Raw genomic sequence first — 27,543 nt, forward strand, 5'->3', positions numbered from 1 at the left:
CCTAGAAATAACAGTTTACTGTGAATAACTAACTTTAAACAGACTCCTAGACTTTTTCTCCCAACCACCAGGAATAAAAAGGTTTCCATGAGCTGCTTTTTATAATTTCTCCTTCTAATATTAAAATGAAATTCACAAGAAACTTTACTTTGGTGGGAAATGACAGAAAGAAGATGGGTGACAAGATGAATGGAATGCTACGGTTTAAAGCCTTCATTGAATTTAGCTTAGTGGTATGGTCCTCCTAATTTGTCAGTTGTACATACTCAGAAATGGCACTCCCTAACCATTAGGAAATCAGAAAAGTGATCTAGCTTTTCAAGTTTAGTTTCATAACAATAAATTACCTGATTTTCTTAAGTATTTTTCCTACCTTAAGATGTGACTTTTTGCAGTAATCACCAACATGGGTATTATGAACAAACAGAGTTATTGGTCATGCCAAAGTTCCTTCACATTTATCTAGTCCAAATCCCTGGTAGTTCTGCATTCCAAAATTTAGGCTGGGATTCTGTAGCCTACCCGACCTCCTTTTTAACAAGGGCATGCCCACACTGGTTAACTTCTATCACTATGGCAGTGGAGCCAATATTTTCAGAAGCATGTGCAATGGGTGTGCCCCAGCAACATGCACAGCTGTGTTACGCCTGCAGGATCTGAGAACACCTGCCCCCTCCCCCCCCACCACCATGGCAGAATGTTTTCTGAGAATACCTCCCCTAGCAGATGAGGTACAAGCAGGGGCCAAAACCATAGACATTCCTCTGATTCAACCAGCTCACCCATCATCCCCCATGGAACGCTGCCTCCCAAACCACCACCACCTAATGCTTCAAACACAACTATTTCCACTTGAAAAGAGCTGGCCACAGTTGTTTCACATAGGTTTCGAGTCTGCCCATATTTGAGTTGTAAGGGGAGAAACAACTGAAAGCTGCCTGGAAGACTGCTAGGTTAGCTATTTTAAGGACATGGAAAACAAAAAGAAATTGCTTTAGCTAAGGATGAGAATACCTGAAATTGAGTTCTACTTGCATGCCTAATGTCCTCTGGGCTGATTCAGCTACATTCTCCACAAGGGGATGGATATTGTTACCAATTAAACAGAAACAGAATGTGCACACGTATTATTCCTCTTGCACAGTGGGCAGCTAAGTGTAGCCTTTGCAGATCAGATCACCAGTATCCATTCACAAAGAAGCAACAAAGCCGCAACAAACCCAGTTCCAGCTGAATGGGATATGACTCACTGCTGAGGATGCTTGGATTTCTGGTAACCCCATCTCAGACACTCGATCAACCAGGAGCAGTGGTTAAATGACTAGCAGTCTGCCTGGCCTGGCAGCTGTTCCATCCAGTTCTTATTAAGAGAGGGTTTCCAGTGTGATCTCAGTCTGGCATTCCAGGATGTAAAAGAAAAACCAGTCTGCATCCTTTTGTGTCAAAGACACGACTGGAGCATTCCAACTTGGTGGACACACCTTCTTTTCATCCTTGATATGGAGGATGGTAGAGGCATAAAGTCTATAACCCACCAATGATTTTTTTAAACAATAATAACAATCCTTCCTGATAACTGATACAGTGTGGCTCTTTTGATCCCAGAATTTGTCCAACTTCTTCAAAACCTAAACAAATCCACCATTGACTCTATGTGGGATTCCAGACAATCTTGCCAATATGATACTCTTCGGAGAGGAAACTACTTGTAGACCCACATTCACAATGAAAAGGTAATACAATTTATAGAATTAATGCTTTAGATTGATGCTCTGTGGAGAAACATCATGACATAGTGGAAAAAGGGTCCAGCCTTGGAGCCAGGAGACCTGGATGCCAATGTTACCTCTAGATAACATATACTAGCTATGTGTCTGTGGACAAGTCCCCAGGCAACTTTCTGAGGCTCTAAGCAATACGAAAGCTGCCAAACTGTATCAATGAAGGGAGTCTTCACACTAGAAGACTCTCTTCCCCATTAAAATCATGGGTCCTGACCTCCTCCTGACATACAAACACATATATAAAATGCACACATACAGTTGCACATACACACACACACACAAGTTCTGTAAAGTACAACTTGGTCAGTGGTTCACAACCTGAGGGCCAAGCGGCCATTCAATTCTTATGAGAGCTTGGTGAAACTACAGGTATACCAAGTAGTCATTTTTTTTTATTGTTTTCCTGTAGACTAGATGAATGATATTTCCTGAATATATATGTATTACAACTTTCAAATATATGTCAATATTGTTCTGATTAATAAAATACAAATTCATTTAAAAATGATAATGAAATCATAGTAGCATTTTGTCATTGTTTACCTTATCAGTCAATGGATACTAATAGTACAACTAACATTTCATGTGGGAGTTCATGCAGCAAAGAGGTCCTTACACTAGCAATGAATGGATGAGAAATACTGTTCTAGGTGACTCTTGGTAAACTGAAAGAGCTTAGGCTGGTAATAGTCACACTAAGTGTAACGGATCTACTTAATATCTCAAATTGATGTAGAATCTAGAAGTTCTCTTCTTACGGTATTAACGCCAAGCCTGGTGCTAAAATAACCTAACCCACTACATCTTATCTATAGCCCATGGAAAACTAAACTACAACAATCTCAGTAAATGTGCAGATATATAATACAAATCCACAAGCCGATTTCCTGAGATAGGGCATTCTTCAAGGGGACAAACTTCAAGACACATCTCCACAAGTCAATACTGACTGGATCAGAAGAAGTCAACTGGTGTGATAAACTTAGTTCTTTTTTAGCTTTTCCTCTTACCTCAAACACTTCCTCATCCAGGATCCTGGTGCCAAATACAATGATCCCATTGATATCAATGATGGGGTGGTCACTCCGGTCCAAGAACTTGGTTGTCTTCTTTTTACAGTCCAATACCAAAGTCACATTTTTCTTTTGAACACTAATAGCTATTCTGTGCCACCTGCAAAAAATAACACCCATGGATTCATTAAACTTAAGTTGGCATTCCCCATGCACTATGCAAGGAGGGAGAGGACCAATCTATGCCTAAAGGATCCCTGAATAAAGAACTATACTAAGTATTAATACAGGTGTTTTGTAATGGGCACATCTATCTCTAGTAGTCGTAAGTGTCTATGAAAGACTTTATGCCCAGTACCCAAATTCTGGTCATTCTATTCCCTAGGTATAGCCTAGAGCATGGTACAGTTGATAAGGGGTTGGAGGTCCACAGCTTAAGTCCTAGTTCCGCTATTTTACTAGCTATGGAATCATGGGAAGGTCATTTAACCTCTTTTGAGGTTGAACAAGATGCCTTTTAAGATCCCCTAAAATTCAAAATCTATAATCCTACAACCTAACTGAAGCCACTTTCCCACAAATATATGCAGTGTTAATAAAGGGGATCGACTGAGAGTGTGAATGTCTCAGAGTACCCCATCCCCATTTCTAGAAAAACAAATCAAGTCACAATCCTTTCTTTTTTTTATGAGCAATCAGGGTTAAGTAACTTGCTCAAGGTTACACGGCCAGTTATTTCTGGGTGGGTGCTAAGTGTCGGAGCCCGGATTCGATCCCCAGGTCATCCTGACACTGGAGCCAGTGCTGTTACTTGCTGAGCTACCTGGCTGCCCCCACAATCCTTTCTGATGGTAGGTTAATCAGTGTCATCTTTCTAGTAGCAGAATGACCCATTTTATTTTTATCATTATAACTCTAAACACTAGACTAAACAGTTTGGGTAAGAAATGGCCACCCTGTGTGTATAGAAGCGATTCCTGGTAAGGTATGGGTTGGGCCAGAAGGTATCCTACTTTTATCTCTTTATGTAACTTAAAAAAATACCATGACTGATCTGATCTATATAACTCACAAAAATCAAACTGCCACTTTCCAGGGATATGTATTTAGAGAACCATAAAGTGTTAAAATTCTAGAAGAGAACTAAAAGATAACTAATCCAACCCTCTAATTTTATACATAGTCATCTAATAACAGAACTAGGACTTTAATTCAGGTCTCCTGCCTCCTAACCCAATACTATTTCCAATGAATTACATTGTCAAGTCTATACAATATTATCAAATATACTAAGAAGAAGAGCATAGATCATTTTGCTGTGACAACATGGTAAGGTAGAATGACTGGTGGAGTTGGAATTTGGAAACCTGGACTCAGATCTAGGCTCTGACATGTAATAGTTCTGTGACTTCAAGCAAGTCATCTAACCACTAAGTATCTCAGCTATGAAACTGTTGTAATAATAATTGTGCCACCTACCTACTTCACAGTATTGTTCCAAGGAAAGTGCTTTGTAAACATAAAGTGCTAAATATATGTGAGCTATGATCACATATGTGTGCTAAATATGCCCCAACAACTACTGGGTAGAATTAATTGATCCAGTGATTATAGTTAGAAAAAATCCACTGGCTGATTATTCTAAATTTCACTTACTTGCCATCTGATAAATTAATGCCCCTGAAGAGTGGATAGTCCTCTGGTCCAGGTTTCCCCATGTGGTCCTCATAGAGGAAGACGGGAGACCTGCCCATCTCCAGGCCAATCTGCTGGATCCCCTGCTCATTATAAATGGAGACCAGGAAGGCCTGGTTGCCTTTTTTGGCTTTTACAGTGGTAAGAATGGAGAAGTCCTCAGGAAATGATGAAGCTGAAACAAAGAACAAACAAGCAAGATTTCAATGTCACAACAGTCAATTCTTTCAACAAACCAAGAAGGGTAGCCCTTGTCTTTTGGTGCATTACAGCACAGCCGACACCATGGAAGGTAACCTCTTCAGCACACTTGTGAATAGAACTAACCTAGAGAGAGGCCATAATACTATTATTGGAATAACACTGAATGTGTTATTTATAAGAGAGGGCCTGGTTCATAACAGCTGCAAAGGTGGCCTACAGTGAATTCATCAGCCCTTAGTTAATCGACACGTAGTCTTCACCATAGTGTCAAAGCCAAAAAAATCCAATATAATGCTAAGTCAACCCTGGTTTCCAATAGCATTATTTTATATCTTTGTATTTCTCTTACTCCCTCTTCTTCCCCTTTCCCTCCCCCCACTATATTATACTATAAGCATCTTCAGGGAAAGAACTGTGTCTTGCAACTCTCCCAGTACCCATCACAAGGCACTATACACAACAGATGCTTAACAGCTAGCTGTTTATTGAACTGAATAGTATATTGCCTAGGCCTTGAAAAAAGGTCCTTCCACATAATCTTATTGTATCAGGGCTCTTGAAGGCTATACCACCAATGGCCAAGCTTTAGTAGGTCCTCCCAAACAAAAAAGAAAGGCTTCAAAGTATAGACCCAGTAATGAGCTATATGTCTCTCATCTGAGGACAAGCCCTCCTATCTTCAGGGAGGCATATGTCCCAAAGGGTTGGCACCAGTCACAGCAATTTATAAAGACTCAGTCCACCATTAATCAATCTAAAAAGCATCCCTAGGTACCAGGCTCTCTGTTAAATACTAAGGATCCAAAGAAAGCAAAAACAGTCCTTGCGCCCAAGGAGCTCACATTCTAATGGAGAAGACAGCATTCAAAGAGCTAGTTACATAAAGAATTAATGAAAGGTAAGTAGCAGAGATGAACAGGAAAGGGTTCCTGCATAAAGTGGGATTTCAGTTGAGACCTAAAGAGAGCCATGGATACGAAGAGATGGGGGTAAAAAGGGAAAGCATTCAAGTGTGGGGGATAGCCTGTAAAAAGGCACACTGGGAGAAGAATCTTCTATTTAGGGGGTTGAAGATTGTAATTGACATTGATGGAAGGAGTGCTCAGGCTAATGAAATCAAAGATTCTGTAAGTACTGAAATATTACCCCAGGATTTCTTAAGTTAGCCCTGCCATCCTTCTCAGATGATGCTCTGTATGCTTCCAGAATTCTCAATAGCCTTCATTCCATCAGTTAATTTAACCAGAAACCTTAGGGTTCCTAGTGTTAATCTTGAGGGGGAATTCCATCATTTGCTACATAAATTGTCCTTCTTCAAAGGCTTTAGTTTCAAAAGGGAGCTAAGGAAGAGTTATGAAAATCCAGGGGTATTCAGCCAGAAATATTAGCCTTGTCCTCTGCTTATCAGAGTTGGCCAGGGATAGTCAGGGCTCTATAACAAGGTGTCAATTAAGGAACCCATTACTGAAAGAAAGAAGCAGGTGCCTTTGGCTGAGTACTTTAGTAAACCACAACTATCAATTTTCTGAATTACTGTCATTCAGTTTTCCAAGTACAGGAAAACTTCACCTTGAGGAACCTAATGGACCCCAAAACCTCATCACACTCTGCAGGGTAGGAAAGTTAGGATCAACTTGGTAATGCACATCCCTGCAGATGATGTGTTAGTGCCCTCTGCTGATTAAGTATCATAGCAGTTCTGACAGGGTACCTTACCTAGTTTTGCACACTGGGGTAAGGGTGCATAGTTGGGAAGGGTAAAGAGGAATTCAAGAGAGTTTGATGGTCTGTTAAGATTTAAAGAGGAAGAGGAAGAGATTACAAGTCCCATGCAAAGCACCAGTTAGGTCATTATTGTACTTAACACAGAGTGATTGACTTCTTCAGCTTTCAAGGAAGGAAAAGGAGACATCACATAAAATTTCACACCTAGGTAACCATAGTCAATCTCCCCAAAACACAGCTGTAAACACGAACATCATTTCTTAAAATCAGTACGTAAAGTCAAGGTTAGAAAAAAAAATCAACTCTGTAGTCCTATTCAACAGAGACCAAATGTTTATGTGGTTGACTCACTCAACCTTCCATACCATTGTGCCATGGACCATCAGCTAGGTGAACTCATGGAGAAGTTGCCTGTAGTTGGTTGGTTAAGGCCCCATGCTAATGAGGTAAAGAGCTAACTTGGCAGTGGTGCATGGCATAGACTAACCTCCTAACCTCTAGTAACCCTGCCTTAATCAACAGGGCAAGTATATGAAAAAGTTCACATAGTAAGGGAAGTTTTGAAAGAAGATCTGATTTTACTGAAGATTCAACTTAGGATGCTATCACTCATCCTAATAATGGTGGTAGGCTGTCATTCAGGAACACACTTATGCCAGCAGTCCCAAGTATGCTGCTCTTTGAGAGACCTAGAACTAGTCTTGATGGGTACCACATATGGTGGGTGAATCTATTTTCTGCTACCTGTCTAGATATGGTAAACCAGTCACTTTTTTAAAAGTCCTCCCTGAGTGGTTATTCTGAATCCTGGCTTTACAAGGCATCATTTAGCCTCTGCAAGTTTCCAAGGCTTTGGGGAAAAATGAGTTAAACAATAAATGGATACAGTTTGACAGACCACAAACATTTCTGAAGTGAATGCCTATGTTTCACAAAAGCCCAGCCAATTATGCTCTACTGTCATTGCTTTTCCTGTTTCCATGTTTTATGGGGTTCATCTGTCTCTCACTTTATATACCACTCCTATATCCTGTTAATTCCAGACACGTTTCTGTTTGGGATAAGGAAAGGTACTGGAAAATTATGGAGCCCACATTCTCAAGTATGATATACAGCTCAGTTCCACTAGCCTAGATATGTTGCCAGTTCATTAAAATGCTGTTTCTTTTGCTCTCTCTTTTTAAAATCTCCATGGTAACGAATTTGTTCAGTTCAAATAAACTGAAAGGATAAATTATGTTTAACATTAATCTGTCTCTTGGCAAAATAACAATGGATTTAGTGTCACTGTTAGAAATGGTCCATTCTATGCACTGACATGTGCATGGTATTTTAACTGGTACGTTTTATAATCTATGGCATCTATACAGCTGGGAAATATGATTGTAGTTTTAAAAATATATGCTTCCTATTTTATTTTGCTGGGGAAATGTAACACTTTGGGATAACTCTCATCTGGGGATTCAGTTAAATCACTCAGGAAGCCCTCTGTAGTATCTCAGTTTTACCAAATGATGGGACTACAACACCTGCTCAGTGCTCCAGGCACACAGTAGGTGGCCAATAAATACACATTGAATGAAATAATACTGCATTAGTGAGGAAAATTATTGGATGCATTAATGCATCATGTAGCTTGAAGGAACAAGGTTAGCAGTCTAAGCTTGAAACACCTGGATCCAGCCAAAGTCTCCAGTTCACATACAGCCTTCATCCTTTCCAAAAATCCATGACAGATTTTGGGGGTGAGAGAAGTGTGAGGTCTCTTTGGAAGGCACTGAGGGTCTCAGTGGAGGAGAAAGATGCCATCTGGCACAGTTCTTAAAAGCTGGGAATTTGACCTGAAGCCAAGTTTCCACAAGTCTTGCCAGGGATGCTGAAGGCTTAACAAATCCCCTAGACAGTATTAGTCACTGTCTCAAAGTGAATTGTAAAAAAAAAAATGGTGTTGAAACTTCTCCTAGAGGCTAGGAATGCTGCAGAAGCAACTTTCTTCATTTGGGTAGTGCTTAGAGGAGAGAAGAGTCTTCTGATGTCTCTGCCATGGCCTTAAAGCAGATTTAATTAAGAATGATCATGAGTAGGCAGTGTCAGTTCTTATCTTAACACAGACAAGGTAGAAAGTGCAGAGTCTAGGCAGAGCTAGCCTTTAATATGTTGGGGCTTGGGTGTGTGTGGGGGCCGAATAGGCAACCATCAAGACACTATTCATTTGAAAGGTACCAAGAAATGCTTCCCTAATCCCCAAATATTTTCTTCATCCATCTACACAGTGTCTGAAATTCCATCATTATCAATTCATTCTTAGAGGTTGATACATTGCTTCTAAGCAGCCTCTTTTAAAATGCAAATGAAAGGGGTAACAAATTCAGACCAAATTTGTTAACCAGCTGGATTTCCTTCAAGATGATGACTGATTCAGACACAAAGGAGATGGAATGCTCATGGTGGGGAGTAAGACAATAGGATTCTAGAGCACAGGATGCCACTATCCAGACAAGGGAAACAGTGCACAGTAGGAGTGAGGGTAGTGTACCTGAATCCCAGGTGAGTTAGAGAAAAAGGGCTTCTGGGAAGGCATTTTTAGTATAGTAAGTAGCTAACATTTAAGGTTTGCAAAATGATTTACAATTCTTATCTCATTTAACCCTCACAATCACCCTGGCAGGCAGGTGCTATTATTATTCCCATTTTACAGATGAAGGAATTGAGGCAGACAAAGGTTAATTGATTTGCCTTAGTTCATACACCCAGTAAGTGTCTGAAGTCATATTTGAACTCAGGGCTTTCTGACTCCAGGTCTAGAGCTCTATCCACTTGCACCATTCAGCTGCTTTTAAAAAGAAACCCTCCTCCTTCCTAACTACTAGTAATGAAAGTGCTATTGCCTTCTGATGGGAATTCTGAATGCAAATTCCTGCCATATTTTTAACCCAGGGAAAATCTTATCAGGGTGATGCTTCGCAAATTAATTTACTCAAGATAAGCTGCATGAAATATAACCTTGATTTAGTCGGAATGGGACAGTGACTTCCACCAGGTCATCAGGGGGCATTGCCTGGGAGATTGTGGATTGGAGAAGATGAAGTTAGGCAGGAAAGAGTTCACTCTGGGTGCAGCCTCTAGAAGGAAATGAGCTATTTGGTGGCTTCCTATTTTAACTAATTAGATTGTGGACTGATCCTGAACCTAGTTATTTTCTCCATTGCCAAAGGACTATAAGCATCATCGATACTAACAGAATATAAACTTCTGGGTAGCAAGGACTGCTTCCTTTTTGTCTCCATATCTCTGGTGCCTGACAGAGAACCTAATATAATAGACATTTAATAAACACTCACTGATTTATTGCCCTCTACATTTCAGCATCATTGGACAAATTCTGGTTTCCCTGTCAAGGGACAACTCTAAATTCGCTGAGTTTTGAAGCTGTAGATCAATCACATACTTCCTCCTCCCTAGCTAGTAGGGGTCTTTCTCATTGGAAGATAGGGATGTGATGCTATGCAGATTACCAAACCCCATTAGCTTCAAAAAGTCATAGAAAGGGAATGGAGTAATATGGTTTGATAATTTACTTCATTTATTGTTGATGTTGGTCATCTTTAAATATTTTAGATATTCCTCCAGCAAAATTGCTCACACACTGAACTGGCCCTATCTTATACTACTTTTAAAGACCTTTTCTGGTCGTATATATATGCTTAATAATGAGGTGAGTAAGCTGTGTGCTAAGTTTTGAATGCACAGAATAAAGTGTTGGTGTCCCTGAGATGAAAAATATCAGAGGAAAGCCTCTGGCATGTTGAGTAGATGTTCAGTGGAGGAATTGTTGAAAACCACGGATAAGAATCACAGAGAGGGTATTACAATCTTCAGAAGCAGAGAGAATGCCTCCACTAAGGAAATCACAGATACACTCAGTATCTAAGTAGAATAGGTTCTCAAAGCAAGTATGACCTTCAGCTGAAACAAGTCCATATTTTGAATTACAGGGGTTTAATTATCACATGATTAGAAAATATAATGGTGGGGGCGGCCAGGTAGCTCAGCGAGTAAGAGCACTGGCTCCAGTGTTGGGATGACCTGGAGATCGAATCCCGGGCTCAGACACTCAGCACCACACCCAGAAATAACTGGCCGTGTAACCTTGAGCAAGTTACTTAACCCCGATTGCTTAAAAAAAAAAATTTTTTTTTTAAAAAGTAAATATAATGGTGGAACCAAGCAGTAAGAAGTTGAACTTGATTCCCGGTAATTCACCCTGCTAGATGAAGCAGAGAAACTGGTCTGCTGACAGTAGTCCTCAGGGGAAAGATTCCATTGAGCAAGCTAAAACTATCCAAGGGCAGAAGGAAATCAAGACTTGGCTCCTGCATTATTGTCACCAGTCACTAGAGACAAGGAAATATCTGAGAGTCTGTTCACACAGTCAGTGAGCTGGGATTAGAATCAGATTTGGTCCTAACCTGGCTTAGAAGATAGAGTAGTTGTTGCTGAGCAATGAATCACAAACCAACTTATTAAGCTGAATGACATGGTGGAAATTGTAAATTGGTCAGAGTTCATTGACGGTCATATAAATTGGTCCTTAGACCTCCAAGAGAAAAACGAAATCTGGGATAATTTTAATGCCAAGAGATGAACCACCTTGGCACAATTAGCTCTCTCTCTCTCTCTCTCTCTCTCTCTCTCTCTCTCTCTCTCTCTCTCTCTCTCTCTCTCTGTCTCTCTCTCTCTCTCTCTCTCTGTCTCTCTCTCTCTCTCTCTCTCATCCACCCCTGTAAGATACAAATCATTGTACATGAAGAAATCTTATTTTATTCTCACTTTGCAATTTCACTGACCTTCCTTTTGCTAACCTGATACTGCCATGACTTTTTTGAATCTAGTATTTTTTAATCCAGCTACAAATCCATAACCCCTAGAAAAATAGATTGATTTCATTTTTGTATTCATTCTAATAAAACTAGTCAGTTTAGAAACTCAGCTTAAATTACGACCCTTCTTTTTAGGACAGCAATGTCTGTTCTACTTAAAGTGCCTCTAAAATAAATTTGAGTTATATGGAGAATCAAAGCAAAATATGAGCTATTTACATGGCAGTTTATAAAAGGCAAAGAAAGAATACAAGAATGTGTGCTTGCTTTTTAATTGTTTCCTCCATATTTGGAATAATAGAATAATATCACATTGTCTTATAATAATAATCCTCCATAAAAATATCTTCACTGAGATTCTATAGGGAGAATAATAAATATTATCTATTAGTCAAGCTGTTTCCAAGCAACCAAGAATGATTTGTAACTAGTAGCTGATCATTTATATGTCTTATACATATATGTATATATATATATATATATATAATTTACATATAAAATCATTCTATTCTACTAATTAATGCAGGTCCCCTGAGGACTCTTCCTAGATAATACTTTGATGACCTGCTTTGAATCACAAGATGTTCTTTCTTAAAACAAATAAATGAGCATTTTTCATAGTCCATAATTTAGGCTTGTCACCAAATCCTATGGAATTCATCTGGATTCTTAAAGCTTTGTTCCTTTTCATGGTGAATGTTACAAAAAGAAAGCAATGTGACACAGATTTCAAAACATTTGAATGGTCTGTGATACTGTAGTTCACAGTGGAAGACTCAAGACTCCTGAGTAAGCATGGAATGAGGTGACAGTATTCCTGTGTTTCATAAATTGTTGACTTTATTGCTATTAGAAAATGGTGTTTCTAACAATTGGATAATCCATCTTCTGAGGGAGGTTGACTGAAAACTGTATGTGGTCAAAATCTTCAACTACCAATTCTTTCAAAATGTTTGAAATATTGGCTATTGTATATCTGTCCACATAAAACAGGATAGGAATCCCTTGATGTAAAATGAGACACCTTTTATTCATTCTGGGTGTATCTTAGTTTATTTAAGACTCTTTAAAATGATTTCTCAAAGATGGCAGAGTACAGGCTGGGACCCAGCTGAACTCTCACCACATTCCACCAAGAATACTCAGAAAAATTGAGTATAATTCTTCAATGGAAAAAAAAACATATTTAATGAGATAGAGGACTTTCAAGCATTCCTTAAGGAAAAAAAAAACCAACTGAATAGAAAATTTGACATTCAAACAAAAGACTCAAGAGAATCATGAAAAGGTAAACATGAAAGAGTAATCATACAGGGACTCAATAAAATTAAACTGTGTATATTCCTATATTGGAAGAACTTTATCATTATTAGAGCAATTAAAAGGAGATAACATAGACAGAGGGCATGGTGTGAATTGATTATGTTGGGTTGATTATGTTGTAATGATCTCTCCCCACCCCTAAAAAAATGTAAGGGTAAGAAGAGAGATGCACTTGGAAAAAGGAAAAGGGAGAAACAGAACCAGAAAATTTTTCTCACATAAAGAGGCATGCAAGGATTATAGTGAAGGGGAAAATGGGAAGGTGGCAATAATTGCACCTCACTGTCATCGGAATTGATTCAAAGAGAGAAGAATACATATTCACATTCAGTTGAGTTAGCAATCTATGTTACACAATAAGGAAACAGGAGGGAAAAGGGTATAAGAGATATGGGGTGAGGGATGATAAAAGGAAGAGCAGATGAAGGAAGGCAATGGTCAGAAGCAAAACAGACTTTCAAGGAGGGGCAGAATAAAAAGAGAGAGAAGGATAAACATAAGAAAATAAGATGGAGGGAAATACATGATTAGTGTGAATGTGAATGGGATGAGCTCACCCATAAAATGAAAGCAGACAGCAAAATGGATTAGAAACCAGAATCCAACAATATGTTGTGTAAAAGAGACATACTTGGGACAAAAAGACACACACAGAGTTGAAATGAAGGACTGAAGCAGAGTCTATTATGCTTTAGCTGAGGTAAAAAAAAAGGCAGGGGTGGCAATCATGATCTCAGACAAAGCAAAAACAAAAATAGACAATTAAAACAGATAATCAAGGAAACTTCATCTTGCTAAGAAGTGCCATACACAATGGAGTAATATAAAAAAATGTTACAGCAAATTTCTCTGATAAAAGCCTCATTTCCGGGAGGCTAGGTGGCACAGTGAATAGAACACCAGCCCTGGAGTCAGGAGGACCTGAGTTCAAGTTCAGCCTTCAAGTTCAATCCTTCCTAACATTAGGTTCTTTTTCAAAGAGTACTGTCTTCTCATTATGTGGCCAAAGTATTTAAGCTTCAACTTCAGTATTTGAACTTCCAGTGAATAGTCTGAATTAATTTCCTTAAATATTGACTGATTTAATCTCCTTACTGTCCAAAGGACTCTCAAAAATCTTCTCTACCATCAAAATTTAAAAGCATCAATTCTGTGGCACTCAGCTTTCTCATAGACCAACTCTTACATTGCTACTGGAAAAACCATAGCTCTGACTGTACAGAATTTTGGTGGCAAAGTGATATCTCTGCTTTTTAGCATGCTGTCCAGATTTGCCACAGCTTTCATTCCAAGGAGTAACTGTCTTTTAATTTCATGGCTGCAGTTGACATCTGCAGTGATCTTTGAGCTCAAGAATATAAAGTCTAATACTGCTTCCATTTCTTCTCCCTCTCTTTACCATGAAGTGATAGGACCTGTTGCCAAGATCTTAGTTTTTTGACACTAAGCTTCAAGTCAGCTTTTATATTCTCCCCTTTACCCTCAACAAGAGCATCTTAATTCTTCACTTTCTTTCATTGAGTGGCATCATCTGTATAGGTGAGATTACTGTTATTTCTCCCAGCAACCTTAATCCTGGCTTTTAATTTATCCAGTCTGGCATTCACATGATATATTCATCATATAAGTTCAATGAAAACGTAACACTATACAGCCTTTCTCATATACTCCTTTTCCAATCTTAAACCAAGCAGGTGTTTTATGTTCAGTTACAACTGTGACTTATTGGTTCTCATACTGGTTCCTCAGGAGATAAGAAAGATGACCTACTACTACCATCTCCATCTCTTTGAGGGCTTGCCACATTTTTATTGTGATTCACACAGTCAAAGGCTTTAGTGTAGTCAATCAAGCAGAAGTAGATACTTTTCTGGAACTCTCTTGCTTTCTCCATAATCCAGTAAATGTTGACAATTTGGTGTCTAGTTCCTTTGCCTCTTCAAAAAAACAGCCTGTTCTTCCGGTAGTTCTTGGTCTACATATTGCTGAAGTCTAGCTTGAAGAATCTTAAGCATAACCTTGCTGGTGTGTGAAATGAGCACAACCATTTGGTAATATGAACATTCCTTGGCATTGCCTGTTTTTTAGGATTGGGACATAAACTGATCTTTTCTAATCCAGTAGCCACTGTTGAGTTTTCCAAATTTGCTGGTATACTGAGTACAGCACTTTAGTAGCAGCATGTTTTAGGATTTTAAATAGCTCAGCAAGAATTTCATTACCTTCATAGCCTTATTGTTGGCAATGCTTCCTAAGGCCCACTTCATTCTGCAGGATGTTTGGTTCTAGATCAGTAACCACACCATTGTGGCTATTGCTGATGTTAAGATCTTTCTTTCAACTTGTGATGGAAAATGCTATCCACATCCAGAGAAAGAACTAAGGAATCTAATGAAGATCAAAGCATACTATTTTCCACCTTTTTTCTGCCTTTTTTTGTGACTTTTACCTTTTGTTCTGCTTCTTCTTTCACAACATGACTAATGTGGAAATATATTTACATAATTGCAAATATATAACCTTTATCAAATTGCTTAACCTTTTGAGGAGGGGAGAGAGGAGAAGGGAGGGAGAGGAAGAAGGGAGAAAAATTTGAAACAAAATCTTATTTAAAATCATTATTGCAAACTATCTTTTCATGTAATTAGAAAAAATATGGGGTAGCTAAGTGGGGCAGTGAATAGAGCACCAGCCCTGGAGTCAGGAGCACCTGAGTTCAAATTCAGTGTCAGACACTAAACACTTACTAGCTGTGTGACCTTGGTAAGTCACTTAACCCCAATTGCCCTGCCCTCCCCCCTCCAAAAAAAAAGAAAAAGAAAATACTATTTACCAAAATTTTTAAAAATTATTTAAAATATCTTTCTTGTATAGTTCTTTTTGTGTATTTTTGCCATCTCTTCTTAATCTTTTCTGCTTCTATTAACTCCCTATCATGTTTGTCTGGTATTCTGCCCATTTCTGCATGAAACATCTTCTTGATATCTCTAATTTTCTTGAAGAGACCTGTTGTATTTCATATTCTGTTGTTTTCTTCTATTTCTTTGTATTGCTCATTTAAGAAAACCTTTTCTCTCCTTGCTATCTCTGGAATTCTGTATTTAGTTGGATATATCTTTCCCTTTCTCTTTTTTTTTTTTTTAACAATTGGGGTTAAGTAACTTGTTCAAGGTTACACAGCCAGTTATTTCTGGGTGTGGTGCTGAGTGTCTGAGCCCGGGATTCGATCTCCAAGTCATCCCAACACTGGAGCCCATGCTCTTACTGCTGAGCCACCTGGCCGCCCCTAAGCAATTGGGGTTAAGTAACTTGCTCAAGGTTACACAGCCAGGTGTTTCTGGGTGGGTGCTAAGTGTCTGAGCCCGGGATTCGATCTCCAGGTCATCCTGACACTGGAGCCGGTGCTCTTACTTGCTGTGCTACCTGGCCGCCCCTGAATGCTTGTTCTATTACTAGAGTTTTGCTTTTTTTTTTTTTTTTTTGGAGGGCAGTTGGGGTTGTGACTTGCCAAGGTCACACAGCTAGTTTTTGTGTTAAGTGTCTGAGGCCGAATCTGAACTCAGTTCCTCCTGACTCCAGGGCTGGTGCTCTATTCACTGCTCCACCTAGCCCCCCCCCCCACCTTTCTCTTTTAACATTCGTTTTACTTCTTTGCTTATTTATAAAGCCTCACCGGACAGCCATTTTGCTTTCTTATTCTTCTCTTCCTTTGCAATGTTTTTGTTCGTTTTTTGTTGTTGTTGTTGGGGGTGGTGGGGGTGGTGTTATTGTTGCCATAGTTATCTCCTTCACACTCTTAAAACCTCTGTCCATAGTTCTTCAAATACTCTATCTACCAGATCTAATCCCTTAAATCACATCTTCACTTCAACTTCATATTTATAAAGGGCATTATTTAGGTCATGCCTATACAGTCTGATGGTTTTCTCTGCTTTCTTTAATTTAAGTCTGAATTTTATAATAAGAAACTAATGATCTGAGCCTCAGTCAGCTCCAGGTCTTGTTTTAACTGACTGTAGCTTCTCTACCTTTGGCTACAAAATAATCAGTTTAATTTCTATATTAACCATCTGGTAATGTCCATGTGTTAAGTTGCCTTTGGGGTTGTTCAAAAAGAGTGTTTGCTATGACCAGTTAGTTATCTTGACAAGGAACTACTCTCCAGTTGATAAATGGCCAAAGGATATGAACAGGAAGTCTTAAGAAAAAGAAATCAAAGCAATCTACAGGCAAATGAAAAAAATGTCCTAAAGCACAATTAATTAGCAAAAGATAAATTAAAACAACTCTAAGGTACTACCTCACACCTATCAGAAATGGCAAATGCTGGAGGAGATGAGGAAAAATAGGTGCTTTGGTGACTTGTTGGTGGGGTAGTTAACAGGTCCATCCATTATAGAGAAACTTTGATCTACTACTAGGGCCATACCCCAAAGAGATAAAAAATAGACCAACTCTTTTTGTGGTGGCCAAGAATTGAAATTGAGGGGATGTTCACAATTGTGAAATGGCTGAGCAAGCTGTGGCACATGATTTTGATGGAATATTATTATGCTATGTGAAGTGAGAAAGGGAGTGGTTTCAGGAAAACAGGAGAAGACCTACATGACCTGATTAGAGTGATGTGAGCAGAACCAGATCATTGTACACAGTAACAGCTTGTAATGCTGATCAACTGTGAAAGACTTAGCTACTCTGATCAATACAATGATTTAAGAAAATTTCAAAGAACTCATGAATAAAAATGCTATCCACCTATGGAGAAAAAGTTGATGAACTCAATGCAAATTGAAATATAGCTTTCTCATTTTTCAAAATTTTCTTGCTTTTTTTGTGTGATATGACTAATACGGACATGTGTTTTGAACGATTTCACATGTGTAATTGATATCATATGGTTTGCCTTCTCAGTGGGTAGGGGAGAGGCAGGAGGGAAAAATAGAATTTGGAACCAAATTTTAGAACCAAAATTTTTTTACATAATTAAAAATAAATGTTTAAAAAATAAAATGACCTATCTTTGACTTTCCTGGCTGTATGCTAACTAGATATATACTAAAGCACCCTAATTCATATCAAGAACATGTATAGTGAATTATGGACTATAACAGTAAGTTCTTAAAGAGGTTTTTGATTGTTAAATCATTACAGACAGCCTTGCCTTATCTCAGCAAAGGAAAAAGGCAGTGGTGAATGTACAGGCCTTGTTTCATTGAAGTAAAAAGACACTCTCCCAAAAAACTGACCAAATCTCCTCCCGGGGAGAACTCTTGAAAGTCAAGTTAAGACAAGTGGTGGAGTGGAAGAGATCAGAAGAAGCCAACTTAAAGCTAACAAAATCTTCTCTTGAATAAGCTATTGAGTGGTTCAATGTATTAATAAGCAATTTTATATACAAATAGGACTCATCGGTGTAGGAAATTCCCCAATACAGGAATTCTTTTCACCTAAGAAGATAACAATCCATTTGTGATTTAGATAAGGACTAGAGAGTTATAGTTAATGAAGGCACACAGAAATTAAGTGACTTATCCTGGATCATACAGTGAATTTGTGTCAGAAATAGAATTTAAAGGCAGGTCTTCCTAATTCCAAGTCAAGCACCATCTCCATTATACCCCCATTGACTCTAGATAGTATAACCAGTAGATAAAATTATCATTTTAGAATCAGAAAGACTTGCAATAGAATCCCGCCTCAAACATTTACTAGCTGCATGATCCTAGCTGAGTCACTTAAACTCTCTCAACTTCATTTTCCTCAGCTGTAAAATGGGATAATCATACCTCAAAGTTATTGCAAGAATCAAGTGAGATAAGTTGTGCAAATCTTAAAGGGCTATATAAATGTGTTACAATGAACTGAAAGAATACCCTCAAAAAATTATCCAGTGCCCCCCAAAAAGGAAAGCAAATAAGTTCACATGCATTTTCTCTTTTCCAAATGGCTCAGAACTGTCTATGTAAGATTCATCTGTTAGGAAAGTGTGTGCTGAGGGTCCCAGGCCTTCCTCTCATTCATGGCAGACCCTGCTTGAGCTGGGAAGGTGAGCTCCCCATTCTATGTCCTCCTATTTCCCAAGGGGGAAATCAATCATTGACCTATTTCACACTGTCAAGATAAATCATTTGCCTTTACTGCTGCAATGTGCAGAGCTGTGATGGTCCTAGAACAATGTGGGCTCAGCAATGGTGTTTTGGTTGCTGAAGTTTCTTCAAGCTCCTTATATATAATTAAAAGCAGAGGTCTGGTTCTTGGTAACTTATCCTCATTAAAAAATCCTCTTTCCTCCTGGCAGTCATAATGTTTGACTCATGTGTTTCTTAATGTCATTGTCTTTAATTAAGGTTATCCCTGAATATATGTCTTTTAGGATGACCCTGAAGTCTCTTTTAACCTACTCACCCAAGAAATTCTCATATCCTATTCATACTTAAGAGCCCATCTTTATACACCTGGAGATTACACCTGTTTGGGAAAGAGAGATATGAACACATATAGCTAATGTTCTTGCTCCCCCCCCCCAGAGATGTTCATACCCTTGTCATTACATGATGAGGGCTGCTTAATTTTGTTTTACTATAATTAGGTTAAATGGTCCCCATCAGAAAGACTACCTAGAAAGTAATATATGCTTCTCCATATAAGCTTTCCAGTACAATTCCATAACTGAAAACCATAGGGTCATAGCTTCCATACCCATGGAATAAAAACATAGACTTCTTACCAGGATACAGCTGCTTGGTGGGTGCGCTGAGTTGAGCATCCTTTGTAACTCGGTAAGCAACATCTGGTCCTTTGGAAGATTTTCTGCTTGCACAGAAACCTGTTGTTTTTGTTATCCCATCAGGCAAATTGTGGAAATCTAATACCTTTAAAAGATCTGCTGGTTGAGCTGAAAAGGGAGAAACAAGAGACAGGAATTAGCCAACAAATGGGAAATGATATTGCAGTGATCCACAATTATGAATGTCAAGAGACATTCATTGTCTCATTAATAAGCTACATATAAGGAACAACTCTGAAAAAAAAAGAAATCAATGCTCTCCTTACTCTAGAATACATCCCTGTTAGGTCTACAAGTTATAAAAGCAATTATAATATAGTTATGCCTTCCACATCATGACTTCCCCTGTCACGGTTTCAATATGTCATGGGTCAGCATAAGAAATTAAATGGGAATTTTAAGGGGAGTTTTGTGGAAACCAAGCAGATGAAACAGAGCCTATGACCAAATACTTAACCCAAATTTTACAATAAGTTACTATAAACACTCCATAAAAGACAAAGAAAAATTTGAACTTCTTTGGCTTGAAAGGAGGGCCAAAAGTTTTTATGCAAATTTTCTAGATCACAGGAGCGCTGTGCTCTTTCCCCCCATAATTGTGGAAGAGATAACTGCACCTAGAGTCTGAGTGGGTTTTGGGGGGTTTTATGAGGAACAGCAAGAAAGCTAGAGCCACTATGTTACAGAGTACATACTGGAGTATAAGACATAAAAAGCCTGGGGGAGCTTATGAAGGGCTTTGAATACCAAACAAAAGACTCTATATTCAATCCTAGAGAAGATAGGGAACCACCAGAGTTAACTGAGTAAGGGGAATGACAGAGTCAGACCTGAGCTCTAGGAAAATCTCTTTGGCATGCAAGTGGAGGATAGATTGGAATGGGGAGAGACTTGTGGCAGGCAGAAAAACCAGCAGACTATATCAATAGTCCAGGCATGTGTTGATGAGGTTCAATAAGGGGGTGGCAAGTCAGAGAAGAGGAGTAATGTTTCTAAAGTAAAACTGACAGGTCTTGGCAACAGATTGGATGGGGGGATGAGAGAGAGATTAAGAAGTCAAGAATGACACTCAGTTGCAGGTCTGGGTGACTGGAAAGATGATGGTGCCCTCAATAGTAATAAGAAGTTAGGAAGGAGGGAGGAGGGATTTTTTTTTTGAAGAAATATAATGAGTTCAGTTTCAGACATGTTAAATTCAGGTTATCTAGAGGATATCTAATTCTAGATATTTAATAGGCAGTTGGAGTTGGGAGACTGGAGGTCAGCAGGTAGGTTAGGGCTGAATAAATAGATTTGAGAATCACCAGCAGATAAATGATAATTAAATCCACAGAAGCTGATGAAATCACCAAATGACATAGTATAGAAGGAGAAGAGAGCTCAGGACAAAGGTGGGATACCTACAGTTAGGATGCATGAGTTAGATACAGATGCAAAAGAGAATTCTCAGCATCTTTTGACTGAGAAGGTGTGTTCAGATAGAGTAGGGTCACAAAATCCTAGGGAGGAAAGAGTATCAAGGAGGAGAAGGTGAGCAAGAATCAGTGGCTGCAGAGAGGTCAAGAAGGATGAGGACTGAGGAAAGACCATTAGATTTGTCATTAAGAGGTCACTGGACACTCTGAAGAGAGCAGTGTCTGTTGAATGATAAGGCTGGAAGTCAGACTAAACAGTTAAGAAAAGAGTGAGAGGAAAGGACGTGAGGAAGTATGTCTCAGCCAAAGGGATACAAGTTTTCTAAAATACTATTCCTATGAATGAAAACTGCACCTGAATGTTGTTAGATCACTGACCATTACCATTATACCAATCTCCTAGTCTAAGAAAACCTTCCTTCAGTAATGTTCTAAGATTTATCTTCTGATTTCAGAGGCCTTGGCTTCTGGGTCTCCTTGGGAAATAAATCATTAGAAGGCTCACTAATGTTTTCCCAGTTTTAAACTATTCTCTACTATAGCTATACATGCATATTCCTTATCTCCCCCCAAAGACTATGAACTCCTTGAGGGCAGGGTCACACCTAATTCATCTTTATATGCCCCGCTTCATGTCAAGTATACATCCTTATAGGCAGTACACATCCAATTAAGATTTTTTGAGTGGATAAATGCATGCATACATGGATGGATGGATGGATGGATGGATGGATGGATGGATGGATGGATAAATAGCAGAAGTCCAAGATTTTCAATCTATTTCCCAAAACATGAGTGGCTTAGCTTCCAAGGATGGATGAAAGAAAACAAAAAAGTGGTCTTGGGGGTGGGGGGAGAGCAGAGATGATTGGATTCTGGATTCAGTGTGAACTCCTATGGATTGAAGAATTTGGAAGGTGTTTGGGCGGAGGGAGAGGAGGGTGTTTGAACTGGATCTATAACTTCATCAGAACTTCTGATAAGGGAATTCCTTCTACTAATGAAGATCTGCAACTATTCTGCAGCTAGATGGTATGGAGGAGTGAACGTTGACCTTGAAATCAGAAAGACTCATCTTCATGAGTTCAAATTCAGCCTCAGATACTCATTAACTGTGTGATTTGGGGCAAGTTACTTAACCCTGTTTGCCTCAGTTTTCTCACCTGTAAAATGAGCTGAAGAAGAAAATGGCAAATCACTCCCATATCTTTGCCAAAAGGAAAAAAAAGCAAATGAGGTCATGAAAAGTTAGACACAGCTGAAGTGACTGAACAGGAATAGGTATATAATTGCGGCTGGGTTCAAACAGATTGTATATGCCTGAAATAGAACTTGAACCCAGGTCATCCTGACTTCAAAGTCAGCTCTCTACCCATTACAGTATGGTTCCTCTCTGATACTGCAAATTTTCAATGACAAATAAATAAATAAATAGATAGATAGATAGATAGATAGATAGATAGATAGATAGATAGATAGATAGATAAATGAATGAATGAATAAACAAATGAATGAATGAATGAATGAATGAATGAATGAATGAATGAATGAATGAATGAATGAACAAGCATCCTCCATAAAGCAAGGTGGGCAAATTCTAATGACACAGCCTACATAAGACTCCCTCCCTCCTTTCTTTCCCTTCTTCCTTTCTTCCTTCCTTCTGCCTGCCTGCTTTCCTCCCTGCCTTTCTTCTTAGTCATTCAGTCTCTTCTTAAAGATCTCTGTGGAGGTAGTGGAGTGTATTTCCCAAATATAGCACTTCACTCGGATGGCTCTCACTACGAGGGAATTTTTCCTTCCATTGATCTGACATCTCTGTCTCTCAGTAATGCCCACCCACAGTTTCTAGTTTTGACTTCTAAGTCAAGCAGAAGATACTTAATCCTTTCCTATGACTGTCATTTCATCCAATAAATATTCTTTATGTGGGAGACAACTAGGTGGTATAGTGCCAAGCCTAAAGTCAGAAAGACTCAACTTCCAGAGTTGAAATCTGGCTTCAGATACTAACTGTGTGACCTTGGACAAGTCACTTAACCCTGTTTTGCCTCAGTTTCTCCTCAGCAAAATGAGTTGGAGAACAAAATGGAAAACATCTCCAGTATCTTTGCCAAGAAAACCCCAAATGGAGTAATGAAGAGTTGGAAACAACTGAAAAATGACCAAGACTATGGGAAGACACCTGAGGAGCACAGGATCTCTGAGTTGGAACATCAGAGGCTTCCTAGTCCAATGCACCCCTCTAAAATTCACTTGCCAAGGGGCCAATCAATCAACAAGCATTTATTAAACACTGCCCAGTACTAAGTCCAGGAGATACAAAAAGGGGGGAGGCTGCAAAAAGAGATCCTGCCTCCAAGGAATTTACATTCTAATGGGAGAGAGAATGAAAATAATGAAGGAGAAACCACTAGGGAACACTACCTATCTCATTTCTGCCTATATACTCAGGTGCTAAGAAGGGCTTTGGTCACAATTTATCCAAAACAATAAAAAGGCCAGACTCTACCTCCTAGCCATTGTCCCTCCCTACCAATAGTCTATTTTCAAAGAATCTTTAGTCAGACTGCACTTCAAAGGTCTTCTAGTACAGCCTGTACCTTTCCTACATTGACTATACCACTAAGCACGAAAGATAGTCTAAGTCATACACCAAAACATGAATGGAAACAGGGTTATCACACTTGGGCAGTGCTCAAATTTTTAAGGCACTGTAACAAATATGTGGTGTCAGGCTTCTGGCAGGAAGTATGTACCCAAAGACAACATACTTTTTTTCTTTCTTTTTTTATCACCCTTGGTATTACTCTACATGTCTATAGCCCCTTTCCTCCAACGAGTTCATTTACTAATCAGGAGGATGTAATGGAAAGCATGCTCCAACTCCCTCCCAGTTATCAGTTATCATTAGCCAAACAAGAAAAAGAACCAGAAAGGCATCGTTTAAACAAAGCCAAATCCCTTCAGTGAATAATGTCAGTTTAAAAGAACAGCTGAATTTACAAGAGTCAAAGTGACTGACAGCTTGAACGATGCTTATGGGCTTTTTAGGTAATGTATTGGCTATTTGTGTATCTTAATTCACTACTAAGGGGAAAAGGGACCAGCTTAGCACGTTTTTATCTCCCATTGTCATTCAATTAAGATCCTTTTTTTCAATAACATTTTTAGGGGAGATTGCCAATTTCTATTTTAACAGAAAGACCTCAGTCCTAGTCCACTCCATTAAAGAATTAGGATTTTACAATAGTCTAATAGTAAAGAGCACAATGGAATAAAGTATACAGGGAGACCTGTGTGAACTCTCTAGCTTGCTGAATGTCATTGGATTAGTCTCCCCACTCCTTCCTGTGTCTTGACTTCCCCCCCTTTTTTATAAAAAGCAGACAGGTGGAAATAATAGTGCCTTGGAAGAAGTCTTACTGTTCTGAGCCCTTTATGGAAAAAAATATATTTGGGAAACGCCCTCTAGGAATAATCTATCACTTCGTCATGCCACTTGCACTAGAGGCAAATAAAACCAGATTATTGGTTAAAAAATGTTTTGACCAAGTCTTTCAAAGCAAACCATAGGTTTAGGACTGGAAGGGACCTTAGCATTTGACTAGTCCAGCCCCATGACTTTATATATGAGAAAACCAAAACCCAAAGAGGCTGAGACTTTCCTAAAGTCACACAGCTTATAAGAGATGAGACCATTATTTGACCCCAGATTCTTCTACTGGAACAGGCTACTTTCTCATAATCAAGCAACAATTACTCAATCAACAAGCCTTTATTAAGTGCTTACTATGTGTCAGGAATACAAATACAAAGAATGATCAATCCCTACTCTCAAGGAACAAAGTCCAAAGGTCCTACTGAATTCCATGATAGAGAGCTCTAGAACAGCATGCAACTTCTAGCACATGGGCCAAAAATGGCAAGTGAGAAAAGTCTCAATGGCAGGTACAATTGACACCACTATGCTCCCTTCCTTATTATTTGTAAAAACCATTGTTGCTGACTTACAAGTGCCCGGAGTCAGAATAAAATCAACAGCCACCTCCTGCCCTAACATGCCAAAAAAAAAATCCTTAAATCACAGAATTTAGAGCCCCAAGAAACCCTAAACAGCATGTAGTCCAAGCCCTTCATTTCACCAAGAACCAGAGAAGTCAGAGAGATTTATTCAAATGGGGAATAAGTCCCAGACACTAGATCAGGAGTCCAAGGATATGGCTTTTAATCTGAAATGGGAAGGAGACAACATAACATAGTCTAAAAAAGACAGGAGATCTTGGATTTTCAGCTTGAAATTTCAGCTTATGTGGTTATAAATAGCAATATTGTCCTACATAAGTCCCTTTCAGGGCCTCAGTTTCCTCATATATAAATTGAGGGGTTTGCACATTCATTTTTCATACAACACCCATTTGTTAAATGCTTATTACATGCAAAATACCAACCTTAGTACTTGTATAAAATGAATGAGTGCTCTCTCTGTCTCCTCTCTCAGATTTTGCAAACTCTAGAATTCTCTAGGATTTATAGTTCAAACTCTGACAAACCATTTTTAAAAGATTCCTACTCTTGCTCTCATGGGTAAGAATTATTCCCTGTGCTGAGATTTCTATCATATCATGTCATATCATAGCCTATCGTATTGTATTATATATTATTTACATATTTATTATATTATGTGTGTGTGTTACAGGTAGCTTGGTGGCACAATGGAGAGAGTGCTAGGCCTAGAGTGAGGAAGAATCCTCTTCCTGAGTCAAATCTTGCCTCAGACACTTTCTAGTTGCATGGCCCTGGGCAAGTAACTGTTTGCCTCAGTTTTTTCATCTTTCAAATGAAGTGGAGAAGGAAATGGCAAACCAATTCTATATCTCTGCCCCCCAAAAACACAAAAATGAGTGCATGAAGAGTTGGACAGGATTGAAACAACTGAATAACATCAGATAGAGCAAAAGATTCCCTGAATGCGGGCAGAGGAAGCCATGATGGAAAGTAGGGACAGTGATTTATTGCAACATCTGCATGAAGCCCTGAGACTAAAGGATCTAAACCGTTCTCTGGCCAAAAAGTTCACCAATGACAACCACAGGATGACAAATGACTCCTTGAGATCATGAATAAATCATTCCATTTGTCCCTCCACAACATCTTTCCATTTGTCTTTTCTCTGGCTAACCAAAGGACTTCCCTAATGTCTAATACAAATAAAGCTAGGGTGGGCTTAGAATCCCACTCATAACCTGGGCCTCAGGATGTCCATTTGTAAAATGAGTTAATGAGACTAGACGACCCCTGGTATTTATGAGCCTCAGAGCAGACTTCACACTACAGGTTGTTAGATGTTTCTACAGCTTCCCTTTATTGGTAGTTCCTACCAATGGATGGGTTACTGCTACCACAGGAGAGAGGTATCCATTATTTTGTCAATAAAGAGGCAACTAATTGGGAATACTGTGGGAGAATTTGTAGCTCTCTATGGAAAGGGAAAAAGAAAAGAATGCAATTTTTAAAAAAATCTTCAAAATTAGCTTTCTGATTTCTCCATTTGTTACTAGAAGGATTTCCTTTAATGACTTCTTGTAATGGGAATATAAATTTTAAAGATCTTCCCTGCCCCTAGGCTAAAGTGCACCTGGAGCCTGGGGTGGCAGGCTTGTTTTTTCAGTAGATACTTTTTGATTGGCCAGTGGATCAAGAAAGTTGTTACATTCTTTGAGCCAGGAGAAGGCTATATAAGCCCTGATGTGTAGCTTTGTTTTGGGGCTCACTTTGAGAAGTGTTCTGTGATTTGATCTGGATTATGGGAAGCTGTTGTTGAGAGCCCCCCCCCCCTTGGCTTTGAAAAACCCAGATGTTTATTTGGTATGGATGTAATGGTTGGACAGTTTGGAAATCTGTCTACTTGATCTGTTTCTCTGTCTTGATAATTCTGTCTGTGTATTCTGAAGTTCGAGGTGCTGACCTTTTTCCCCTGAACTAGGTAAACGATACATGTTTGACTGATTAAAGTAAGCTTGTTAACCCATTTTGAGTTGCTTTCCTTTATCAAAGCAGATCTAAGAACCTGTGCTGGTAGACACCCTGGGGACACTGGGGTGCTTGCTGCTACACTTCTTTAGTTGCATTCCAAGTTACTAAATAGCAACCCTTCTCCAAACCTACAATTATGCCCATATTCACAAAATAGATAGGTATTTATATCATGGGCTCAGCCAACCTACATCTATTATCACTATGGGACAGTAAAAGGAGCAGTGTATCTGGAGTCAGAAAAATCTGGGTCAGCCACTGACAGTCTGTGTGACCTCTTAGACCTCAATTCCCTCATCTATAAGATGGCCTCTCAATGCCCTTACAACCAAAAATCTGTGATTCTTTGTACACAGCCTTCCACTGGCACTATTTCAACTCAATTTTATTCAATAAAATCTATGAAGCATCTGCTAATAAAGGCAGTGTATTATAGGGGAAAGATCACTTGAGTTGAGGCTGACTTTGACTGAAACCCTGGTTCTGACATGTAGTATAACTATGGATAAGTCATTTAAATTCTACCAGTCTCAGTTTCTTCACCAAAAAAATGGAAATGAAAACACACACACACTGCCAAACTTATTGGGTTATTGGGAGGAAGGCATTTCTCAAACCTTAAAGCTCTATATAAATGGGAATTATTATTATTATTATTCTGTGTAGAATATTGTACTAGGC

The 27,543-nt window shown here is 38.9% G+C and overlaps 1 protein-coding gene across 2 annotated transcripts in view; it reads right to left on the bottom strand.

The window, feature by feature from the left end:
• The window catches only part of COL5A1 (collagen type V alpha 1 chain), a 315,926-nt gene that overhangs the window by 209,753 nt on the left and 78,630 nt on the right, over positions 1 to 27,543 (bottom strand). For both annotated transcript variants that reach the window (XM_069069226.1, XM_069069225.1), the window contains exons 2-4: positions 19,352 to 19,519; positions 4,454 to 4,667; positions 2,795 to 2,957 (exon numbers count right to left, since the gene is read on the bottom strand). In XM_069069226.1, the coding sequence (XP_068925327.1) occupies positions 2,795 to 2,957; positions 4,454 to 4,667; positions 19,352 to 19,519 (545 nt within the window). The remainder of the gene's footprint in view (positions 1 to 2,794; positions 2,958 to 4,453; positions 4,668 to 19,351; positions 19,520 to 27,543) is intronic.

The sequence above is a fragment of the Petaurus breviceps genome, unplaced genomic scaffold, assembly GCF_028583685.1.
Source record: "Petaurus breviceps papuanus isolate PSGF00001 unplaced genomic scaffold, PetGlider_PUasm1.0 90779, whole genome shotgun sequence".
In the NCBI taxonomy this organism is placed as follows: Eukaryota; Metazoa; Chordata; class Mammalia; order Diprotodontia; family Petauridae; genus Petaurus; species Petaurus breviceps.